The 20,584-nt window shown below is 47.8% G+C and overlaps 1 protein-coding gene across 3 annotated transcripts in view; it reads left to right on the top strand.

Moving 5' to 3' along the window:
• GAB3 (GRB2 associated binding protein 3) overlaps positions 1 to 20,584 on the top strand; it is a 65,970-nt gene that overhangs the window by 29,234 nt on the left and 16,152 nt on the right. For 2 of the 3 annotated variants that reach the window (XM_064713341.1, XM_064713340.1), the window contains exon 2: positions 16,140 to 16,443. In XM_064713341.1, the coding sequence (XP_064569411.1) occupies positions 16,140 to 16,443 (304 nt within the window). Of the gene's footprint in view, positions 1 to 12,424; positions 12,520 to 16,139; positions 16,444 to 20,584 lie in introns of those variants that run through there. The other variant, XM_064713342.1, reaches the window with a different exon arrangement.

The raw sequence follows: 20,584 nt of genomic DNA, 5'->3' as shown, positions 1-20,584 counted from the left end.
GAAGTTTCTGCCTGCATGTGCACTGTGTGGTCTGAGATCCTCAGTGTCCAGGCAAAGCTGGGTTCAGCAAGTCTGGGGCATTTCCTATGAAATAAATCATGGTCCATAGTTGTTTCAATGGTGCTGTGATCAGAGTGCAAGCCTGTAAATACGCTGGGATGCCAGAATTCAGAGTGTTAAAGTGTGCAGCATGCCAGAAGTAATTGTTTTCCTTCTGCAGCCTGTTGTATTCAGATGTTGAGGAAATGATTTAATATTTCTGAACATGTTGTGATTTCATCATTTGGTTCAGCAAGGGAAGTTTGAGAAGTCATGGAAATGAAGATAAACTTTACATATGCTCTTAGGACCCTATTTGCCACGCAGAGTTTTTTCACTATACAGAGCTATAGCATATGCCCACCCTGGCCGCATTCACCTCTCCACATCCAGGCAAAAGCTGCAGCAGTAACAGGGGGCTGAAAAAGCTTAACCTACATGTGATTTGCAATGGGGAGAACTAGTCTCAGGAGGTGAGAAGAGAAAGGGCTGATGATGAGGAGGCTTCCTCATGAGGGTAAAAAGAGATGGAGACACTGATCTCCTGTCTGGTGACCAGTAGGAGAACCAAAGAACAACGTGAAGCTGTGTCAGGGTAGGTTTAGGTTGGATATCAGGGAATCCTTCTTCACCCAGAGGGTGGCTGGGCACTGGACCAGGCTCCCTGGGGAAGTGCTCACAGCACCAAGGCTGCCAGAGCTCAGGAGCTGTTGGGACAATGCTCTCAGGCACACGGTGGCTCTTGGGGATGGTGGTGTGCAGGGCCAGGAGCTGGACTCACTGACCCTGTGGGTGTTGTGTGGATCTGGGAGCAGCACAGCTCAGAGGCCAGGTTTGTGCCCTGCTGCTCATTCCCAGCTCCACTGGAGCATTCTGCTCCACGGCTGCTGTGAAGAAGGCAGAGCCCTGAGGCAAGCAGCACAGGCCTGCAGAATTTCACAGGCAGTAGCAGTGCCTTCCCAGAGCTCAGCAGTTATCTCCTGAGCATGGGAAGTTTACACAAGCTGTGTTTGCATCCTCGAGCTGACTTTAACCAGCTGACTTTGTGAAACACACCTAAAACATAAAGGAAAGCTGAGCTCACAGGGTGCTATTTCTTCAAACCCTTCGTCCTGAAACCCCTTTCCTTGGATGACACGCAGGGCCCAACACCAACAGAAAAAGTACTGACAACTCAGAGAGAATTTTTAAACAAAAAAAAAGAAAACCTGGCAAAAGGAGCATTGTTTATATGTTTCCTAACATTTATGTATTTTAAAATAAAAAATGACAACCAGTGAATGCTGTAAATTATGAGCCACGTGACTGATGACCACTTTTACACAAACTAAGGAGAACAAAAAAATAAGTCTAAAACTATTTAAAAACTAGCTCTGCCTCCTGTCAAGTATAAAGCAGAGACTATTTTAAGACAGCTTTTAAAGAAGTAAACCCAGGTCTGGAGATGTAACACTGCCTAGAGAATAATTAAAGGTTAAGCATCACAATTTAGTTGATGAGAAGACAGGTGAAAACTGCACAAGTGCAATCAAAATAGAATTATAAATTCCATAACGTAGCTGGTTTTCTAATAATGTACTTTGAAATGAACAAATGGGTACAAAAAGCAGCTATTGAGCACTTTCAGCTACCTTCAGTGTTTTGAGGTTCAACTTAATTCACTTTAAAGGAAGCATGGGCCACCTAAACATAGGCCCTTTCAAAAACATCAGTATTTGCATATATGCAATGTAGAGATTTCACCCAGCACATTCCACTGTCTGTTTTGGTTTGTGCCTTGCCCACACACTTGGTGTGCTCTTAAATACAATTATAATATTTACTAAATAGGTCTGACAAATAACTCTTAGTTTATAATCTGGTTTGTTTTCTGTAAATATTCACCGAGGGAATCTGGCCAGTGATGACTGGCTTTGGCTGAGCATCTGAATCACACAGCACTGCTTCCAGTTGGAGGCTGCAGAGACCTGATTGCTCAAACCACATTTCTGGGACAAATACAGACCCTTCCAAACTTCACTTTATTTCACCATAATTCGTTTGTTTTCTGGTTGCATTCCAGCAGCTCTCCCAGTGCACCAGACACCTTCTGCTCCTGCAGGAGCCCTGGCAGCTTGTCATGGTGCCTGGCTTGCTGCTCTGCTCATGTGGCTGGGTGTTTGTGCTGCACAAAGCCTGCCCTGACCAGCTATGGCCAGGGTAAAACCTATGGGGGCAGCCCGCCTTCCCCCTCACAGGGGCTTTTACCATGCCTGAAGTCACCAGCAGGTATTTGCGCTTTGGCTGGAGAAAAATCAGTTGTGAGCAGCCTGTGTGCAACCCGCAAAACCCAGGCTAGAGCCACGAAGGGAGAGTTCATCCTCTGATGTGGTTGGTAGAAATGCTCCTCATAAGTCCAGAGGCAGATTTCCTTTATTCAGATAATTTTTTCATATCATGTTTCCATTTTTGGGAATCTCTGAATTTCTCAAAGCTTCCTGTCAAGAGGAGGACCTGGCCCCCTCGGAGCAAACGGGAGCTTTGCCATTTGCATCAGTGCAGTTTAAATGTCACTGCAAAGGCCGGGTGGTTCCCACGGGACTGATTTCAGGCCAATACACAGATCCCAGAGGAGATCTCTGAGTCAGTGTACCTTGGAGCCTGCAATTAAATCAGTGCCCTGCTCCTCATGCCTAAAACCAGAGCTCATCTGGATACTATATAGCTGCTCTTGTGAGATTGGACCTATTCCTATTTTTCTTTCTATCTCTGTCCATATGTGCAGAAAGGTTGATTCTTATTTTCAACAAAAGTGACCTGCTCTCCACAGCAAGTCCTCCCACACATGTGTGCCTCCTCCCTGTTTTGCTGCCTGCCTCCCTCACACTTCCTTTCTCCAGGCAATTTTAGGAGTGAAATGAAGTGCAAAGGTCAAAGTCTTTGCAGCCGTGAAGTCAATAAGGATGTAAAAAAGAGCAGCCCAGATTTGTCCTGAAGGGGATGTGGAGGATACAGTTCTTTACTCCATGTGTACCCAGATCAGCTGAGCAGGACACTGAACGTGGGGGCGTTTCCTGAACCTCATTGTTATGATCAGGCAAAAGTGCTGCAGCCTAAACATTTGCAGCTTTTATTCTGCTCCTGCTGGCTACTCTGCTTTCCTTCATTAGGTCTGACAGAGTGTTGCTGGACACTTGAAAAAAAAAAAAAAAGTGGTGTTGTGGTCCCTTACTAAAAGAGTCACTTTGCCCAATTTCCTGTTTATGCTGGAGCTGCAGCATCATGTGAGCACAGACAGTTGTAGATAGGCTGGCGACTGTTGCTGACCTCACACCACATGTTCAGTTAACAAGGTGAAACAGCAAAATTTGCTCTGTTTGTGTAAAGAATACTGAGAAAACTGCCAGTTCCAAGTAAAACAGAGGGAGAGGGACTCCCGATAGCCTGAGGCAGGGCGCAGTCTCCAGGCAGTTTTTTCTGCTCTTTAACTGCTTTGCACATCTGTATTCACAGTGTGCTGCGAGTGACAAGAAAGGGGATTAGCCCCTACTCCTTTCCTTAGTGAAGCAGGTTTGGAGTCCTTCCATAAAAGCTATTAGTTTAGCCAATTTGCTCAAAATTAGTCCAAACTTCAGTCCCTTTGGTATATACATTTTCCTATACTCGTTTCCAAAAATGACTGAAGACTCCTATGTCTTAGTTATTATTCAGTTATTCAGCAGATGCTTATATCCGGCATTTGTATTTCAGAGCTGTTGTTTCTTAAACAACCTGGAGCAACCTATTTTTCATTAAGATCTCAAAGATCCATGTAGTCTTCCAAAAATCCTTTAAGACTGTGCAAGACTTTTGGATTAAAGCCATTCTAAGAAATCAGAATTTACTTCTATTCAAGATTTCATCTTATTCCTTAAGTTAGTATTAAAGAAATTATTGTGAACAAGCCAGGGGGATCTTAAGAGTTTCCAGACCATTTTACACAAGTACTTTTAATGTAAAAGTAGGAATTCCTATCAGGCAGCTTAAAGCTTCAGCAGCATTTTTTCCACTTAGAGAAAACAATGGTTAAATCCAGGAAGACCTGTCAGTGTATTTTTTCCTCTCTCTCTGTTTTCAACTTGTGTCTGTAAAAGATCCAATCCTGCATCCTGAGAAATCCAAATTTTGGGTTTTAACTGACCAGAGGAGTGGCACCAAGCCAGACCAGCAGTTCTGTGTCCACCAACCTCTGCCACCTTATGCAGCTAATGAAGGGTTTCAGATGCAAAAGTGTCCCTGCAGATTGGCTGTGGCTGAACACACAGATGGGAGTGCATCCCTGTGGGTGTGTGGAGAAGCAGTCCGAGTGTCAGGAACACAGCACAGCTTCAGAGGCAGGTGTATCCTGTGACAGGTGAACACATCTCAACATATGGAGGCTGTAACCATGATGTACTGGTTGTCAAGTGCTTTAGGATTCAAAGGTGAAAAAAAGCACTCCAGAAACTTAAACTGCATTCAGGATGATAACAGTGTCATTTTAAATGCTACGTACAAACATGCTGTGAGGGAATATGGAACTAAAACTCTTGGCTAGCAGGCGAGGCTGTAAACATCCTCATGTAAAGAGTCCTGCCTGTAAGTCTTCACTGTCAGGGAGCTTAAATGCTTGCAGAAATGTGGCAGCAGTCAGAAGGTGTCATATGAGGGGCAGCTTAAAGGAATTAGTATGTCACAGTGCCAGTACTTGGGAAGGAAAATTGTCCTGGAGGAGCAGAGGGCTCTGGGTGGGAGGAGGTCCTTGAATAGCAATAATCACTGCAGTGCTGTCTTCTGCTGCTGGGAACTCTGCTCTGAGCTGTGACCTATTTTATATCCCCACTAAAAGTGAAAAGGGAAGACAAAATGAAACAGAAGGTATGAGGCTGCTCATGAGGGTGCTCATGATGTGAGTCAAATTCAGCCCTGGTGCCCTGTACTTTGGTACCCCCTGCCTGGCATCACAGCATGCAGGGATACAGGTGGGACAGGCTCCACCTGCCAGCCCAGGCATGGTCAGCTGGCCAAAATCAGCTTCCCTCCACCCAGGACTTTTGTTCACCCTTTGCAGGATCCTCTTGATGACAGCTGGCAGTCCACTAGAAGTGCTGGCAGCCCAGATGGAAGGTGGCCATCCTGGGGCCAAGTCTGTTCCAGACCTGTGCAGATATCACACCACAGCTGCTTTTCTTTTCCTTAGCCTGATTTTACATCAGTTGTGCAGATCACTTTGGGCAAAGCTTTATAGTGATGCTGAGTCACAAAAATTCCAGTTGTTTCCTGAAAGCGAGTGAGATTGTTTTTACCATCTTGTTAGTCCCAGTGAGCCACAGCCAAGTGCAGCTGGGGAGTTACTTCATTTTTTATTAATATCAATTGTCTCTTCCTGGTGCCCCACAGATGCTGTCAGGTTTGTTGGCTGGCCCTGGTCCCTCGGTGCTCCTGACAAAGCCCCCTTGGCCACAGGCCTGTCCCTGGGAGGTGCAGCCCTTGGGGCACAGCCCCTGGGGTGGCAGGCAGCACTAATTTCATATTGATTGATCCTCATGTACATGAGCTCAAAGAGGCCTGCATGTATTTGCAGGGCAACTGTTCACAAGGAGAGCTCCAAGCTTTCAGCACCCCTGCTGTCAAAATAGGAGGAAGAATAGAGGTGTGATGCCCTGGGCTGACAGTGGGTAGGGTACTCATTGGCTCCGTGCCTGTTGCAGGATGTCACTGCTGAAGAAATACATTGGAAATGGATTGCCATCCTGCCACCACTCCTCGCGTGTTGTGCTGCTGTGTGTTTCACAGGCAAGGCTTTATCAGCCTAGAGCCATCTCCATAGCCTGGGACAGTGGTGGGCAGGGAGCTCTGTCACTCTGGGGTGACAGTGAGGTCCTGCCTGCCCCACAGATTCAGGACAGGACCATGTGAGGCCATTTGACGCATATCAGGGTGAGGTGGAGCTGTGTGGTTTTCCGCTGTGGCAGTGTTTGTTGTAGCCGGGATCAGTCAGTGAGCTCTTCCCCACAGTAAGATCTTGTGGGATAAGATACTCCATCAGCACCCTGCCCTGTGAACGCCAGGGACCCGTGTGGGCAGCACAACCACAACACCCACATTTTCTCTCTGTGGGAGAGCCCCTTGACACCACCCACCAGGAGCCATGGGGAAAGCAAGGAGGGCACAGCACTGCTGCTCCTCTGCAGCTCACAGAGTCCTCTGAGCAATTCCTACCTGCATAGGAGCAGAGGGATGCTGTGCCACCCTGCCAGTGTCCTCAGGGAAAACCTCTCATCAACCTGACTGTCACGAGCGCAGTTCTTTATTGCCCTTACTTAATGATGGGGCACATTAGTGAAAAAGATTATATTTCTTTGTCCAAATGTCTGGCTCCTTTCTCCCTCCCCAAAATGAAGTGGTTTCTTTATTGATTTTACCTTTAGAAATTTTCTTATCTTCTTGTCATGGTTTGAGCCTGGCACAGAGCCAGTGCCCCCATGAAAATGCCTCACCCTGGTGTCTGCTGTGAGATGTGACCAGGAATAAGCAAAACAGGCTCCAACTTAAACATAAAGAACACTTTATTACCTAAAACTACAGGAAAAAATAGGGAAAGACTATAAGGAAAAGGAAAAAAATTGAAAACCTTACAAAAACCACTTTTCCTCCTCCCCACTCCCTGACTTTCCCAATCCAATACATTCTCTCAAAAAACACCAACTGCCCAGCCCGGCACGACACTTTAGTATACTCAAACTGCAGTTCATGAAGAGGAAAGGAGTCCTTCTCGTTCCATAGGCTTCTCGTGGAGACACACTGAGAACCTCGTGTGCTTCCCTGTCACTTCGGCACCGCCCGGGGAAAAAAAGTCCTTTTGCCGCTTGTGACATGTTCCTTCCATGCCCAGTGCTCTCACCACCGAGACATGGATCAGAGCTGCTTTTAGGGTTGTCTTTCAAGGATGCCTTGTCTCACTCCAAAAAGGCACAGTCTCTGCTTTTGGGACAACTGTCCCCCCCATATTTTTCCAACCCCCTGGGGCCGGGGGGTCCTCACGAATGAACCCTCCTGGTTTTGAGGCACTGCCTCCCCCTAAATGCAGTCTGTGTCACAGGAACAACTGAGTCCATGGCTACAAGAAAAAGTCCAGCCAAAAGGCCACTCCAAATCATCTCTCCCCATCCAATCATCTCCACAATCTCCGGGCCAAGTCATCTCATCTCTCATCTCCCTTCTTATTCAGCTTCGAGGAGGATTAGCATTTTTGTAAGGCCCCAATCATGCAAGAAAGGGTTAAAAGTTTTCAGTCTCTGTCTGTCGGTCCCGGAGCGACTCCCACGCACGCTGCCCACACGCTGCCGCTCCGGCCGGGCAGTCTTCCTCCCCCTTCTCGCTGGCTGCTCTCCTGGGGGGGGGGGGGGGGGGGGGCTGGCTGCCCGATGTCTCTTGGGGCTCCCCCACCCTTCCATCCTTGAAAGCCCCCTCAACCCCCACCTCTGTCCAGGCCCCAGGCCTACGGCATGGCGGCCCCTCCCCCGCCCAGCAGCAGCGGGCCGGGCGGGGGAGAGAGATCTGAACTCCTCGCCCGACGATGTCCAAAAGAGGAAGTGCCAGGGCAGTGCCTTGCTTTTAACCCCTGTGTATTCTCGGAGGTGTGTCCAAACTCCACTGGCTACACCAGGTGTCAGTATGAAACCCAAAACCTTCATTGGTTTGACCACAGCTTCCCAGAATTCTCACTTCTTCCTGGTCAAACCATGACACTTCTGCAAGTATTTTAAGAACATAAAATTCCCAAGTTTTTGGGTCCCTATGACTTTGACCCTCCATGCCCAAACAAACCCATTAGAGTAACAAAGAATCTTCATGTTTATTAAATAGCAGCGACTCACTCAGATGCAGATGTTTGTTTATGTAAAGCACCATAAATATTATGGGTTAGGATGTAGAGCAGGCAATGGCAATGTGTCTAGGTTAGCAGGCAACATATGACTGCGGGATTTTGTTCTACTTTTTTTAAAATGTGTGTCATCTTTTCTTCACAAACCACAGATTCCTTCATGTAAAGAAACAGAAACAAAGGACACGTCTCTGCTTCTACAGGATGTCCTCTGAGGTGTTTTATTACAAAGCTCTCGTTGCACTTAAAGTGCAGGAAATTTTCTGACTGGTGTTTTTAGTCAATTAACATAGCTGTATCACCTCGAAAGGAAGAAGGTACTATGTACCCATACATCTCCTCTGAGGGCTCACGGTGACTTTCTTGAAACAGGGTTCATTTAGAGTCATTCTGAAACTACACAGTCAGAACGTGGCAGATGGAAATCCATTGTGAGGCTGCAGCCTGTCCTGAGCTTGCTGTGGGACAGCCCTTTGCACAGGGTGAGCCAGATCATTTATGCCAGTCTCTGTGGAAAGTTGTTTTATATGGAAACACTGGTTAGCTCAGAGCTTTTTCCCACCAGAGCTGAGCCCCAGCCTTGAGAAAGCAGAGGTGCAGTGGGCATGAACAGGCAGGGAGAGGGAGAGCCAATGCCTTTCCAGCACAATCGAGAATGCCCCTCAACTTCCAGGCACCCAAGCCAAGGGAGAAAAATTACTGCAAAAAAAAAATCTTATTTTATTCTCCAGATTAAATAGAATTGCATGCCCATGGAGGCAGAGGAAGGGCCTAAGGGAGGAGTATCCCTCTCTGAAATTGAGTATTTATTGATTTTTCTTTCCCAGTCATAAACCATGAGTTTCAGCCTCTCACTACTGAAGACATTTGTGAGAGCTGAGTGGAAAATACAAGAGACAAAATCCAAGAGAAGCATTAAACCAGTAAGTGATGGGCAGTGAGCTCATCTGCTCCCAGAGTGCTCCACAGGGACACACTGGAAGGGACAAGCAGGCAGCCTCATCAGCGAGAGATTAATTATGCAGAGCTGATAGGTGCTGCAGACCAACAGCCACAGCTGAAATAGCAAAGCCATAACTCCAGTTGGGGGACAGGCTGGGTGGTTTAAGTGTGGGGGTCTTTTTCATCTGCTTTCTGAGAGTGAATAAATCAAGTGTTACAGCCGAGCGCTGCAGGCTGCAAAGGTGTGAGCCCTTCTGCAAGGGTCCCACATTCTGAGGAGCATGTGCTGCATGGAACAAGCCCTTTGTTCTGCAAAGAGTGGCACAAAGAGCTCCCAAAATGTCTTCTTTGAACACAAGGATGTTTGCTGGGAGCTGGTCCCAACTCCTTGCCAGTGCACAGATTGCTCTTGCAGGGACCCTGCTCTGCAGGCAGGGAACCTCTGTTAACATACATGGTCTCAGTGGGCTTAGAATCAGCTCCTTACAAACCTGACTACATATGAATTTTAACTTCCTCTTTTGGGCTTTTAATAGGAAATGCTATAAAGTTCCGCTTAACTTCTTTTTTCCACAGGAATATGTTTAAAAACTGTTCTTTAAAAAAGACAAGCTGTGAAAACTTGTCTCGAGTGCTGGCACTCCAATGGGACTATCATTCTGCAGCCCTGCTGGTTTTCTTGCCCCAAGGGTGGTGGCTTAGTCTGTGGGCCCACAGGAGGAGCACTGTGCACTGAAGCTCCCAGCCCTCACCCAGCTGTGGGAGAGAAGCCATGCCAAACCCTTCTCTGGTGGGATTTGCTGCTTTCCCCTCTCCAAGGGATTTTGCAGGATGAGAGCAGTTCCCAATACTCAAACCTTTTGCAGTCGCTCCTATCAGAGAGTCTCAAATTCTTCTTTGAGTACCAGAGGCCCTGCAGCAGGCATGGGGATCAGCACGTCCTGTGCCACGTCCTTGCAGCCTGTCCTGCCTGCAAGGCCACCAGGCAGGCAAGGAACCAGCCCACAGCCACCTTTCTTTCTGCTTCACCCTGCCATCCCCTTCGCTGCATTCTGTAAAATGAAGATTATCCTCATGGGGGAGTTGTAAGCATTAATATAGCTGGTCAAGAATTTCACGTTTGGTTTGTTTGTTGTTCTGTGTTTTGTTGTTAAAACCAGAAAAAAATCAAAACTCACAGGGCAAATTAGATTTCAGGCCAATTTACCTCACTGAGCTTGTATGTCTTCTGATAAATTATTTAGATCTCAAATACTGGATATGTTTTACAAACAAATGAGAACATGGTCCTCAGGCAGAAGGTAAGCGATGAAGGTCCTTGGATAAACCTTTTCAGCTTTCATTCTGCCCTGTTCACTAGCCAGCTGTTTTCCAGCTCAGAACAGGTTTGCTCATGGCTTTTGGCAGACAGTGCTGAGGTAGAGCAAATGCTCACATGTAAGAGCAGCCTTCTAAACCTCACACCACTCAAGCAGCAGAAGCAGACGTCAGATTGTGGAAGGAGCAGTCTCTTTCTTGGAAACCCTACTGAAATGGAAACAGAGCTGTTCCTCTTTCTTTTAGATGTGACTCTGGAATTCCCAAAGTCAAAAATTCAGGAGCAAGATGAAAACACTGATAGCTTGCGTTACACAAAGGAATGTGCTGGCAGCCAACCAATGCTGCTGCAAATTCTTTCTTTCTTTTGGCATTGAGCTGTTTCACTTACGAAGGGCAGATGAAAATTGTTCTAGATTGATGTTGGCTCTTGTCTGATGGTAATTGTGTTTGCCTGATACAGCCTTCTCTCTAGTGCCCACAAGGCTTTTGAGGACATGTAAACTTCTAATCATCCTATCACTCCTTCATCAAGAAAATAATAATTTCAGGAGGCCCCAAAAGAAATGTAATAGTTTGGATGGAATAGCCTGGATGCATAGAACCTTTCCATAGAGTGATTGAGGAGCCTAAGCTGAGTGCCAGGAATCAGTCCTTCCCCTATTGAAGTATGTGCTTCATCTCAGCCATGGGAGTGCAGTCTTTCACCTTAAATTGATCCACATTCTTGTAAATTTGGCAGTGTGTGCAGCTCTAGACTAAACATTGGCAGATATTATTGGCTCTGACCAGCTGAAATAAATCCCTCCTCACCACAGCCCAGCCACCCTGGCCCTGCTGCCTCCTTGGGTGTCCCCACTGGCCTCAAGCCACTGCAGGGACTCCCAGGGTCTCTCTCAGCCTGGTACCAACACCCTCAGCAGACACAGGGAAAGGAGGAGGCAGCCTTGTGACTGGAAAATGGTAAAAAGGAAACTACTGAGGATGTAGAGCTGTGTAAAACCCACCCTGCTCTGCCCTGGGCCTGGGGACTGGAGACAGGGACAGGGACTGTGAGGGGCCAAGCAGCCTCTGCACCAGGGTGTGTGAGCTGCTGAGGCCCTGAGAGATGAAACTGCTGCTGCTGACTGGTCTGGCCAGGGCTTGTCACTGCTGGGCTCCCAGTGACCCCAGTGTGCTGCATCCCTTACCCTGGGGAAAGGAGGTGTACAGCAGATTGCAGGCAAATGCAGGAAAATGAGGAGAGGATATTTGACTCAGAGATAAGAGCCTCCTGCTGAAAGTGTGCCAGAACCAAAACCCCAGCTTTGCCTATGCCAAAGAACAGGGCAAGTCCTGTGTATTGGCAGTGGCAAACCTGCTCCTGTCCTGTGCACTGTCACTCAGCATTGTAGGATAAGCAAAAGGGTTTTGGAGTCAACATTTTATGAGTAAAGGCACATACTGAGGAAAGTTTCAGAATGGAAATTAATCTGAGGAGGCAGTGATGGGACTGGGTAGGTCAAATGTGAGAGGATGTGTAAAAGATGGTCCTTCAACCCCACCCACGCAGGTAACTGTGTCATGTCAGCAGCTGATGCCACTTTTTCCTTAGAAAGTGGAGGACAGAAAAAGGAGCCCAGAGAGCTGGGGGGTGTGCAGACACAGTTTGATGGTACAATGATGTTAAGAGCAAGCACCCAGGGAAGAGGTGTTCGCATCTCCTCCCACCCTTCTGCGCTCTCTCTGGTGCTGGGTGCCTGTGTCCAGCCAAGGCTGTGGGCTGGCAGCACTCCCCATTTCCCAGTGTTGGGTGAGGCAGTGTCTGCTGCTTTTGCTCCCTCTTTGGTGTCAGACATAGAACATCCCTGGCACATGGCAGCAGCTGAGCTCACCAGGTGGTTCCAGCAGACTCTCCATTGTCCCACACCACTGCCACTCTGCCATGGCACCTCATTTCAAGAGGGCTTGAGTGCTTAAAAGTGTGCAAATGTTGATTCACGTGCGCTGCTGGCTCAGACTGCCATCCCTCTGTGCCTCTCCCTGCCCTGTGCTCCAGGCTCTGCAGTGGTTGACAGCACAGCCAATATTTGCTTTGCTCCCTGTAGTGGGATAGAATGTGAGAAAATAAAGATAGTGTAGAAAGTAATCTTACCCCTAAGGAGTTGCACCTGGGTCAGTTATCAAAGATTAGGAACAGGCCTGACTTTAACAGGCCACAGCTGTAACCAGTGAGAAGAAGAGTGCTATAAAAGAGTGGGTGGCTGCTTGAGAAGGGAACTGGAGTTAGTTGGCTGCTTTGTGAAGAGGAATGAGTCAGTGCTTTGAGGAGGTGCCCATGAGAAAACACCAAGAAGGTATGGAATTTTTGCAAGGAGAAAACAGCATGGAGCCCCTGTGATAAGATGACAACAGGTCCCTGTATCTCCATGAGGCCAGGAGCGCATCAATGTTTGGGACTCTCCGTGGTGCCACCCAAGGGCTGTTGGCTTGCCTGAGCTTGTGGTACCACCAAAGGGCAGTTCCTCTGTCTCACTGTGCCCCTCCTTTCCTGTATGTGTCTGTGTAACCCCAAAAGAACAATCTGTTTGTTTTTCAGCTGCCCAGGGCGGCCTGGCTGCCTGGGCCCCGCCGCAGGCCTGGGGAAGGTGCTGAGGCCGCCCTGTGGGAGAGGAGCGGGGCCCACCCTGCAGATCTGGGCAGCCATCTGCCATTGTTTCCCCTCAGCCCCGCTCTCACGGCTGCTCAGCTGTGATAGCTGCTGTTCTCTCCCAGAGACCCAGCCCTGCTCTCCTTTCCCATCATGAGCTCTCTGACAGGGCACCTCTCCATGGCCAGCCTTGCAGGGCCAGCCCCATGACAGAGCTGCTCAGGCTGTGTCCCCAGGTCAGCAGGCAGCTCCTCACCTCTCCATGTCCAGCCATGACAGAGCTGCTCAGGCTGTGTCAGCAGGCAGCTCCTCACCTCTCCATGTCCAGCCATGACAGAGCTGCTCAGGCTGTGTCCCCAGGTCAGCAGGCAGCTCCTCACCTCTCCATGTCCAGCCATGACAGAGCTGCTCAGGCTGTGTCCCCAGGTTAGCAGCAGCTCCTTGGGGACAGAGCCAAACCATGGCCCCTCACACAGACACCAGCCAGCCGTGCCTCCTCATGGAGGCACCATGGGCTTTTCCCCAAAGCACAGCAGCAGTTTTCTCTGTTGTCTCACCAGCTGCCTAGGTTGTGCTAAAGGCAGCCTACACACTCCTTTAGAATCATGAAAACCAAAGTGCTTGGAAGTGAAATCAGGCACTGGGCTGTCTTGCCTCGGGGTGTTGTAGCAGCCAGCAGCAGGTAGCCCTGACCTTTCCCCAGCTGGGTGCCAGGCAGCAGCTGCTCCCCCATCCCTTCCATCCTCAGCTTGCTCAGATGCAAGGGATTTCTGTCCCATTTCCATCAGCAGGAGCCAGGTGTATTTAAGCTGCAAGGCTGGCAGCTTTGGGAGGGGAAAAAAAAGTATAGGAGGTGGTTTTGTGGTAAAGCTGGTGGGGGTTTTCACCTTACTGCCTTAGCAGTCTGCTTCTCTGGGAAGCAGTTCTTGTTTGTCTCACATCTTCTGGAACTTTTCTCTGTGGTTGTTTAGGGGTGAGGGTGTGTTAGGAGATGTGACCTTTCTGTCCTGAGCCATCTGTGGGGAGTGCATTGAGCCTGTGCAGGACTTGGATTGCAGGTGACAGATACCATTTTTGGTACCATACATGAGGTACCTGTTGGCCCATGTTCCAGTGTGGTATCTGGCTAGTCTAGAAAGTTCCTTCTCCATTTAACATTTTTCTTTTCTTTCTGTTTCATTTTTCTCCTTTTCTCTGTTTTCCACATTATGTTTGTCTAAGATGTGTCAGTTACCTGTTGCCTCAAACTACTTCCAGCAGAGAACAAATAACTTTCAAACTTTAATGGGTCAGTGGGGGCAAGACTTCATTTTCTTTGTGCAATACACTTTGCACTCATCTTTTTCCTCTTTATTCCTGATGTGATGCCCCTGTCTGTATGCTTTTCCCATGATATTTCATTTTCTGTTCTCTGTATTTGGAGAATCTTTTGCTTTCAAAAGAGATTGAGGTACTGCCAGGCTGAACAGAATTACTAAGATAAATTTTTGGGTGAATATTGGCAGCTGTGAAAAGCTGGCTGCACTGCAAAAAACCCAAATAAATTATTTGGAGTACAAAAAGAAATGTTTTTTCCTGACATAGCAATTGTTAATATTCCTTTGTTGCTCTTTTTTACTATCACCAAGCCTATGGGAACCTGGCATCAGCAAAAATTGTAGTGCCTAGATTATCTTAAACTGTGCAAGTGAAGACTCTTACATCTTACTGAAAGCAGCCTGAACTCAGGGATTTTGTCTTAAAATTGAATGGTTGCCTGTCTTTAAACTGACAGATCCACTCTTTGCAAAATGAGTGTGATTTTTAACTGAAACCCAAGCTACCACACAGATTTACATCATTGTGACCAAGTCCTTTCACAGAGTTCTCGGGTAAGTTTCGGGTAGGGAGGTTGTGGTAGGGGTTGTCCAAATGTTCCTTTCAATGAACTTTAACTGCAGTGACGGCAGGTGGAGCAGCCAGGGTCTGTGCAGTTGTTAGAGGTCCCTGGGCAGTGTATGAGCCCCTGCACATTCCCCAGGTTTCCATCAAAGCTGGGGCAGCTGCAGCCTGAGCTTTGGCTGATCTCTGGTCTGGCTGGTTTGGGCATGACATATCCAACAGTTTTTATGGAGTTTGGCAAGGGCAAATGTCCTGATGTCTTATTTTGGCTTTTCCCTGTGGGACAGAGATCAGGATTGATTTCTTCTGGCCCAGAGTAGGTGTTGGTGACAGCTGTAATCAACACAGAGGTGCTTACACTGTTGATGAACAAAAGCAGCTGCTGGATAAAAAAAGGGGAAAGTATATTAATTTGTGCCCAGAAACAGGCATGTAGCTTCATAGAGTGATGCTGCAGGACTTCATTTAAGCCTGTATGGGGCCCATATATTCAGTCACAAGTGTCAGAAAACATCAGTGCTTGCCAGGTTTGCTTCAGCTTGACAGTGCATGTGTAAATAATTGTCCTTTTGTAAGATGCTGAAGCTTTCTGTTTTTAGCACTACAACTCACTCAGCGGCTTGTTCTGGGCTTTCAGAAGTAATTGGCAGCTCATAAACAGCTTTGTAACAGCACTGAAAACTATAGGAGGGAAGCTGCACAGGGTATCTGGAGCTCTGGGCTTTGCTGGGCAAAAGGCACTTGTTTCCAGGAATGTGCAGTTCTTGGTATTTTTGTTTTACAAAAAAAAAAAAAATGTTCTCCCTTCTGCAAATGAGATGATGTATTGGATCACTTTGACTGCATCATACTGGTGGGGTGAGGGGAAGGGAAAATGTTGTTCTTGACCTCCCAGGGACAGCCCTCAGCCTGTTGTCCAATCTCCAATGCAAGCTGATAGCAAGTGCATCAAATAAAAATTGTAATTTGGCAAGCTTATCAGAACAAGTATAAAACATGAAAGAAAATAAGAATGGAGCAGAAGTCCTGTGAGGAGCAGCTAAAGGAACTCAGGTTGTTCAGCCTGGAGAAGAGAGGACCTTACTGCTCTATAGCTACCTGAATGATGGTTGTGGCCAGGTGGGGACAGGCTCTTCTCCCAGGTAATGAGCAGCAGGACAAGACAAAACAGCCTCAGGTTGTTTCAGGGAGGTTTAGTTTGGACATTAGGAAAAAATTCTTCACTGAAAAGGTGGTTAAGCATTGGAACAGGTGGAGTCACCATCCCTGGAATTCTGGAACACGCATGCAGGTGGGGTGTTCAGGAGCATGGTTTACTGACGGGCCTAGCCGCGCTGGGTTGATCCCAAGGTTCCATGAACTGAAGGGCCCTGTGAAGCCCTGCAGGTGCTGTGTGAGGTGGCTGTTGCAGTGGAGTTTGGCTCTGAAGCTGTTTTGCCCCCGCAGGCCTGGCGGAAGCGCTGGTTCGTGCTGCGCAGGGGCCGCATGAGCGGGAACCCCGACGTGCTGGAGTACTACAGGAACAGCCACTCCAGGAAGCCCATCCGCACCATCGACCTCAACGAGTGCCAGGTGCTCAAGCACTCGGGGCCCAACTTCATCAGGAAGGAGTTTCAGAACAACTTTGTCTTCATCGTGAGGACCACCTACCGCACCTTCTACCTGGTAGCCAAGACTGAGGAGGAGATGCAGATCTGGGTGCGCAACATCAGCCAGATCTGTAACTTTGGACATCTGGAAGATGGCACAGGTAGGGTCACGCTCATCTTGGAGGCTGGGAGAATGCCCAGGGGTGACAGGATGGACCTTGCTGTCAGGCTGGGCTGGTTCCTGTAGCTCCACACAGACTGAGATGCTGCTAAACCCTGATCTGATTCTCAGGGACTGCACTGCTGCTGGGTGGAAATACTCACTGGCTGCCTGGGCTCACTTTGATGAAGCAATTCTTCCTTAATAAGAAAAGGTGCTGTTTATGTGAAAAGCTGACTTAGTGTTATCTTCTGGGGCCATTTATTTCATTACATGTCCTGTATTTATTTAGTTAGGCATAATGTAAGACACCTGTTCCAGGAAAGCATCCTGTGCAACTCCCATTTTCTCAGGCTTTTCTGGGTGTGGAATGTGCACAGACTTGGGTGTATATGCCTGCACATAAATCAATGACAGAAATACTAAGCTGCCTTAGTCTGTTAATAAGAGAAAACAAAGAAAAGGCAGAGGATAGGAGTGTTAGAAGTGTGTGTATAGACTTAAGAGATGGTCCTGCCAGTGAAGCATCAAGGCAGCTCTTTTGCCAGGCCCTACACCTGTATATACTCAGCAGAGTGACTTTCTTGAAAAGCTGCCAAGAATTAACCACTCCAAGATGGATGTAACCAGTAATTAAAGTGGGGACCTGTACCATCATTAACTTACCTTTTAAATCAGACAATCAGGCTCAGATAACAGCAATCTGTCTTTCCCTTGACAATACCAAGGGGCAGATAGAGCAGCAATTTGAGAGTTGCAGAGGAAGTGAGTCAGAATGAAGCCTTCAATGTGATAAAAGGCAAGGAGTAGAAGAGGAGGCCATGGAGGGACAGGAGCCCTGGGGCAGTGATGTGTTTGGGGGTATCGTGTGTGGCCAGGCAGTTCATCCTTCCATGGTCTTTGTGCTGCTGCACTCAGAGTGCTGCTGGTGTCTGCAAGTGCTGCATGGCCACACCATTACCAAGAAACTTGATAAGAAACAAAAGGCTATGGGAAAGGCTTTATTTTAATCTATCATGGTTCCTGGCATTGCTTAGCTGCCTTTTGAGCAGTGTCTTCTGAGGGAAATGGGAGTGGCAAGAACACTGCAGCGGTCCTGTTAGAAATGTGATGTCTGTTCGTTTCCCATTCACTTCAGAAACCACCATGAAAACTTGCTGACAGATTATGTGTCAGTACAAGCTGCCCATGAATACAAATTTCAAAGTAGCTCTGGTAGGGATTGGAGTCTGCTGCCCTTTGGAGGCTGGATGGAATTAGGGATATTCAGTAACCACCTTCCTACTGTTCTGCCTTTGTTGATGCTTGGGTTGTTATTGTTGGTGCAGGTTTATTTGAGATACAAGTTTACCAGTTACTCTGAAATAAAGGTAAACCCTTCTATGCAAAAAAAAAAAAATAATTTTTGTTTCTAAATGTGTAGGCAGCCTTCTCTTGGGTACTTTGTGAGGATGTCCATGGGGGATGTGATCTGTGGCAGAGGAGCTGAGACAGTGGCTGTCCCAGACAGATGCATTTACACTGCGAAATGCCTTCTCTGTTTTGCTGGTGCAGTGCACTATTGCTTGTAAGACTTGCACATGGACAGCACTCAGAGTATTACACATTGGTGTTTCTCCCTGAGCAAAAATTGCCAGTGTGGGCACTGATGGATGAGAAATGACAGCTCTTGCAGCAGCAGCTGGGAAAGCTGACACTCCAAGGCAGCTATCACCCCCCAAGAAGTTCAGCACTGCCGAGCATTTGCCTTGATTCAGTACAAAGTCTGGCACTTGAACTTGCAGCCCTCATCAGGGGTGGTGTGAGCTAAGCCTCCAGACATGCACTTACTGTGTCTCTAATGCCAAATAGCTCCTAAGAGCTTCTATTTATCCTGCCAGTGAGCTCAGGTCTGGGGTGTATCCAGGTCAGGCTGCCAAGCACATCCAGATCCTGTGATTTAAATCTGCACAGCTCCAAAAATTGCACATCACATTTCAAAGAGTTGCTAATTGCTTCAACTTTTCAGGATCTCCTAAATTCTACAAAAGCCTGTAGGTTTAAACAAATTACCCTTTAAAATTAACATTAGAAAAGAAAAGCCCTATTAAATGCCACATGCTTTTTAAACTTAAATGCTACTGCTTTAAAAAATACTAGTCCTTGCTGTGAGTCATATCACTCTTAATCTGTGCATGGCTGAAAATTTGCTGTGACTGAGGCCAAAACACAATCTGCTGCTTTCTCTGCCTAATGCCCAAAGTGTAGCCACAGGTTTATGCAGTGACTCAGCTTTAAGGGCTGTCCTGTTGTTCCCAGTTAGTCCCTTCTAGCAGCAGAGGATGGACAGCCAGGTCCCCACTCCAGAGGTGTTGGCAGCCAGATGCAGAGTCAAGTTACAAAAGCTCCTGTGAGCACAGCTCTGTAGTCAACAAGAGAGGGGACAGCTGGGAGGCAGAGAGATGACATGGCAGCTCCAGGCAGATGTCAGGAAGCACCTGGGAGGGCGGCTGTCAGGAAGGACTTGCCAGCAGCACTCACACACTGCTGCCACCAGAAAGTGCTGCTGGCTGCGCTGGGAATCACAGGGAGCTGGCACCTTTGGGGAGTCAGCTGGAGCAGAGAGGAAGAGGCCTTGCTCCTGGTTTTCCTACCCTATCTCAGCAAAATCCTGCTTCCATCTTTGGTGGAACCTCCCAATAGAGCCATCGTTCCCCAGGGATCGAATGAAGTGGCTGTAGGACAGCAGGGGCACAGTTTATACCATGTGCAAGCTGAAGTGTGAGTAATTGACACAATCCAATGTGCCAGCTTTTCATTGGAGAAACTAGTGGGAAGGTGTTTAAGCAGTTTCATTAGGAAGCCTTACTGTTATTATTTCTACCTTGGCATGTCAGTGCAGCCTTGGGGGTAGTTGATGTCAGAACACCACCCCTGTTCCACCATGTCCTTGCATGGCTGTTGCACCATAGCAATTCTTGGGGAGGGGGCTGGGGTCCATAGCAGAAGGGAAAAGCCCTTTGTTTCTCCAAGCCATGGCCCTTCATTGATGGGAGAGGTCACTGTGGAAGATGCTGTGCAGCCTCTGTGGTGCCTTTCTCCATAACTGCAGGGCAGAAATGTTTGGTGTTAGTAGCCACCAAAGCAGTTATTTTGGCAGCTGGAGCCTCTTGCTGTCTCTCTGGCAAAGGGGATGGCAGGCACCAAACCAATTTTCTGCCTTCTCACTGTTGAAAGTAGCCATGCATAATTTATTCTGCCCAGCTGCTGTGGTAGTTTTAATGCACACGATTCGGTTTCCAGCAGAGCTGGCAGGGACAGGAACAGTCTGTGAGGAGCTGGCTGCAGGTCCCTGAGCCCCTGAAGGTCAGGAAAGGGCAGGTCTGTGCTGTCCCCACCCCTCCCTCCTGCTCACAACCGTTGCCATGTGGTCTGCAGCTCACAGCCTTTCCTGATGGGATAATCCATGGCTAAACCCTGAGTACCAGATGGAGTTCAGGCCTGTTCCTTCTCTGTGTTAATAACTCAGAATGTCATTAATTTCTTTCTTATGCGTTGTGGCAGTTTTAGTTGTTGGTTTGTTGGGGTTTTTTTACATGTAGTCAGATGGTGAAGTGAACATGCTTTTCTGAGATCCCATGGGAGTTAGCCCAGTGTGTGTTTGATCATTGTCAGCTTGCAAGACAGCTCTGAGTCCTAGAATGAAAAGCAGAGTTACTGTCTGAGCCAGCATGATGAACAAAAGTTATTTTTCAGATGGGCAGGCTGCAACCCTCAGCTCTGCTTTGCAAATGTGAAGCCCTGTAAAAGCCAGATGATCACTGATGAAACCCTGCTGCTACTAAGCACCTGCTCAAAATTAAAGCAATCCTTTGCTTACACTTGAATTTAAGCATATTCTTACATTCTTTGCTGACCTGAGGCCCACCACTGCCCAGATCTCTGAAGCTAACTGGAGGGAGTCAGTAGTGGGAGATGGGAAGGAAAGAGGCAGCTCCCTCCCAGGTTGAAAGCGATGAGATGTAGGATGGTGCAGGGAGGGAAGATCAGCTGTTTTATTCTTCTTCTGCTGTCAGGAAGATGAGGGGTGAAGCCTGCTGTGGCTGGTGTGGGATCCTGCATCACTGGGATCATAGACTATCCCCATTTGGAAGGGACCTGCA

This window comes from Zonotrichia leucophrys, chromosome 4A (genome assembly GCF_028769735.1).
Source record: "Zonotrichia leucophrys gambelii isolate GWCS_2022_RI chromosome 4A, RI_Zleu_2.0, whole genome shotgun sequence".
NCBI classification, from domain to species: Eukaryota; Metazoa; Chordata; class Aves; order Passeriformes; family Passerellidae; genus Zonotrichia; species Zonotrichia leucophrys.
The sequence above is the reverse complement of the archived record's forward strand: the minus strand, read 5'-3'. Positions and strand labels throughout refer to the sequence as shown.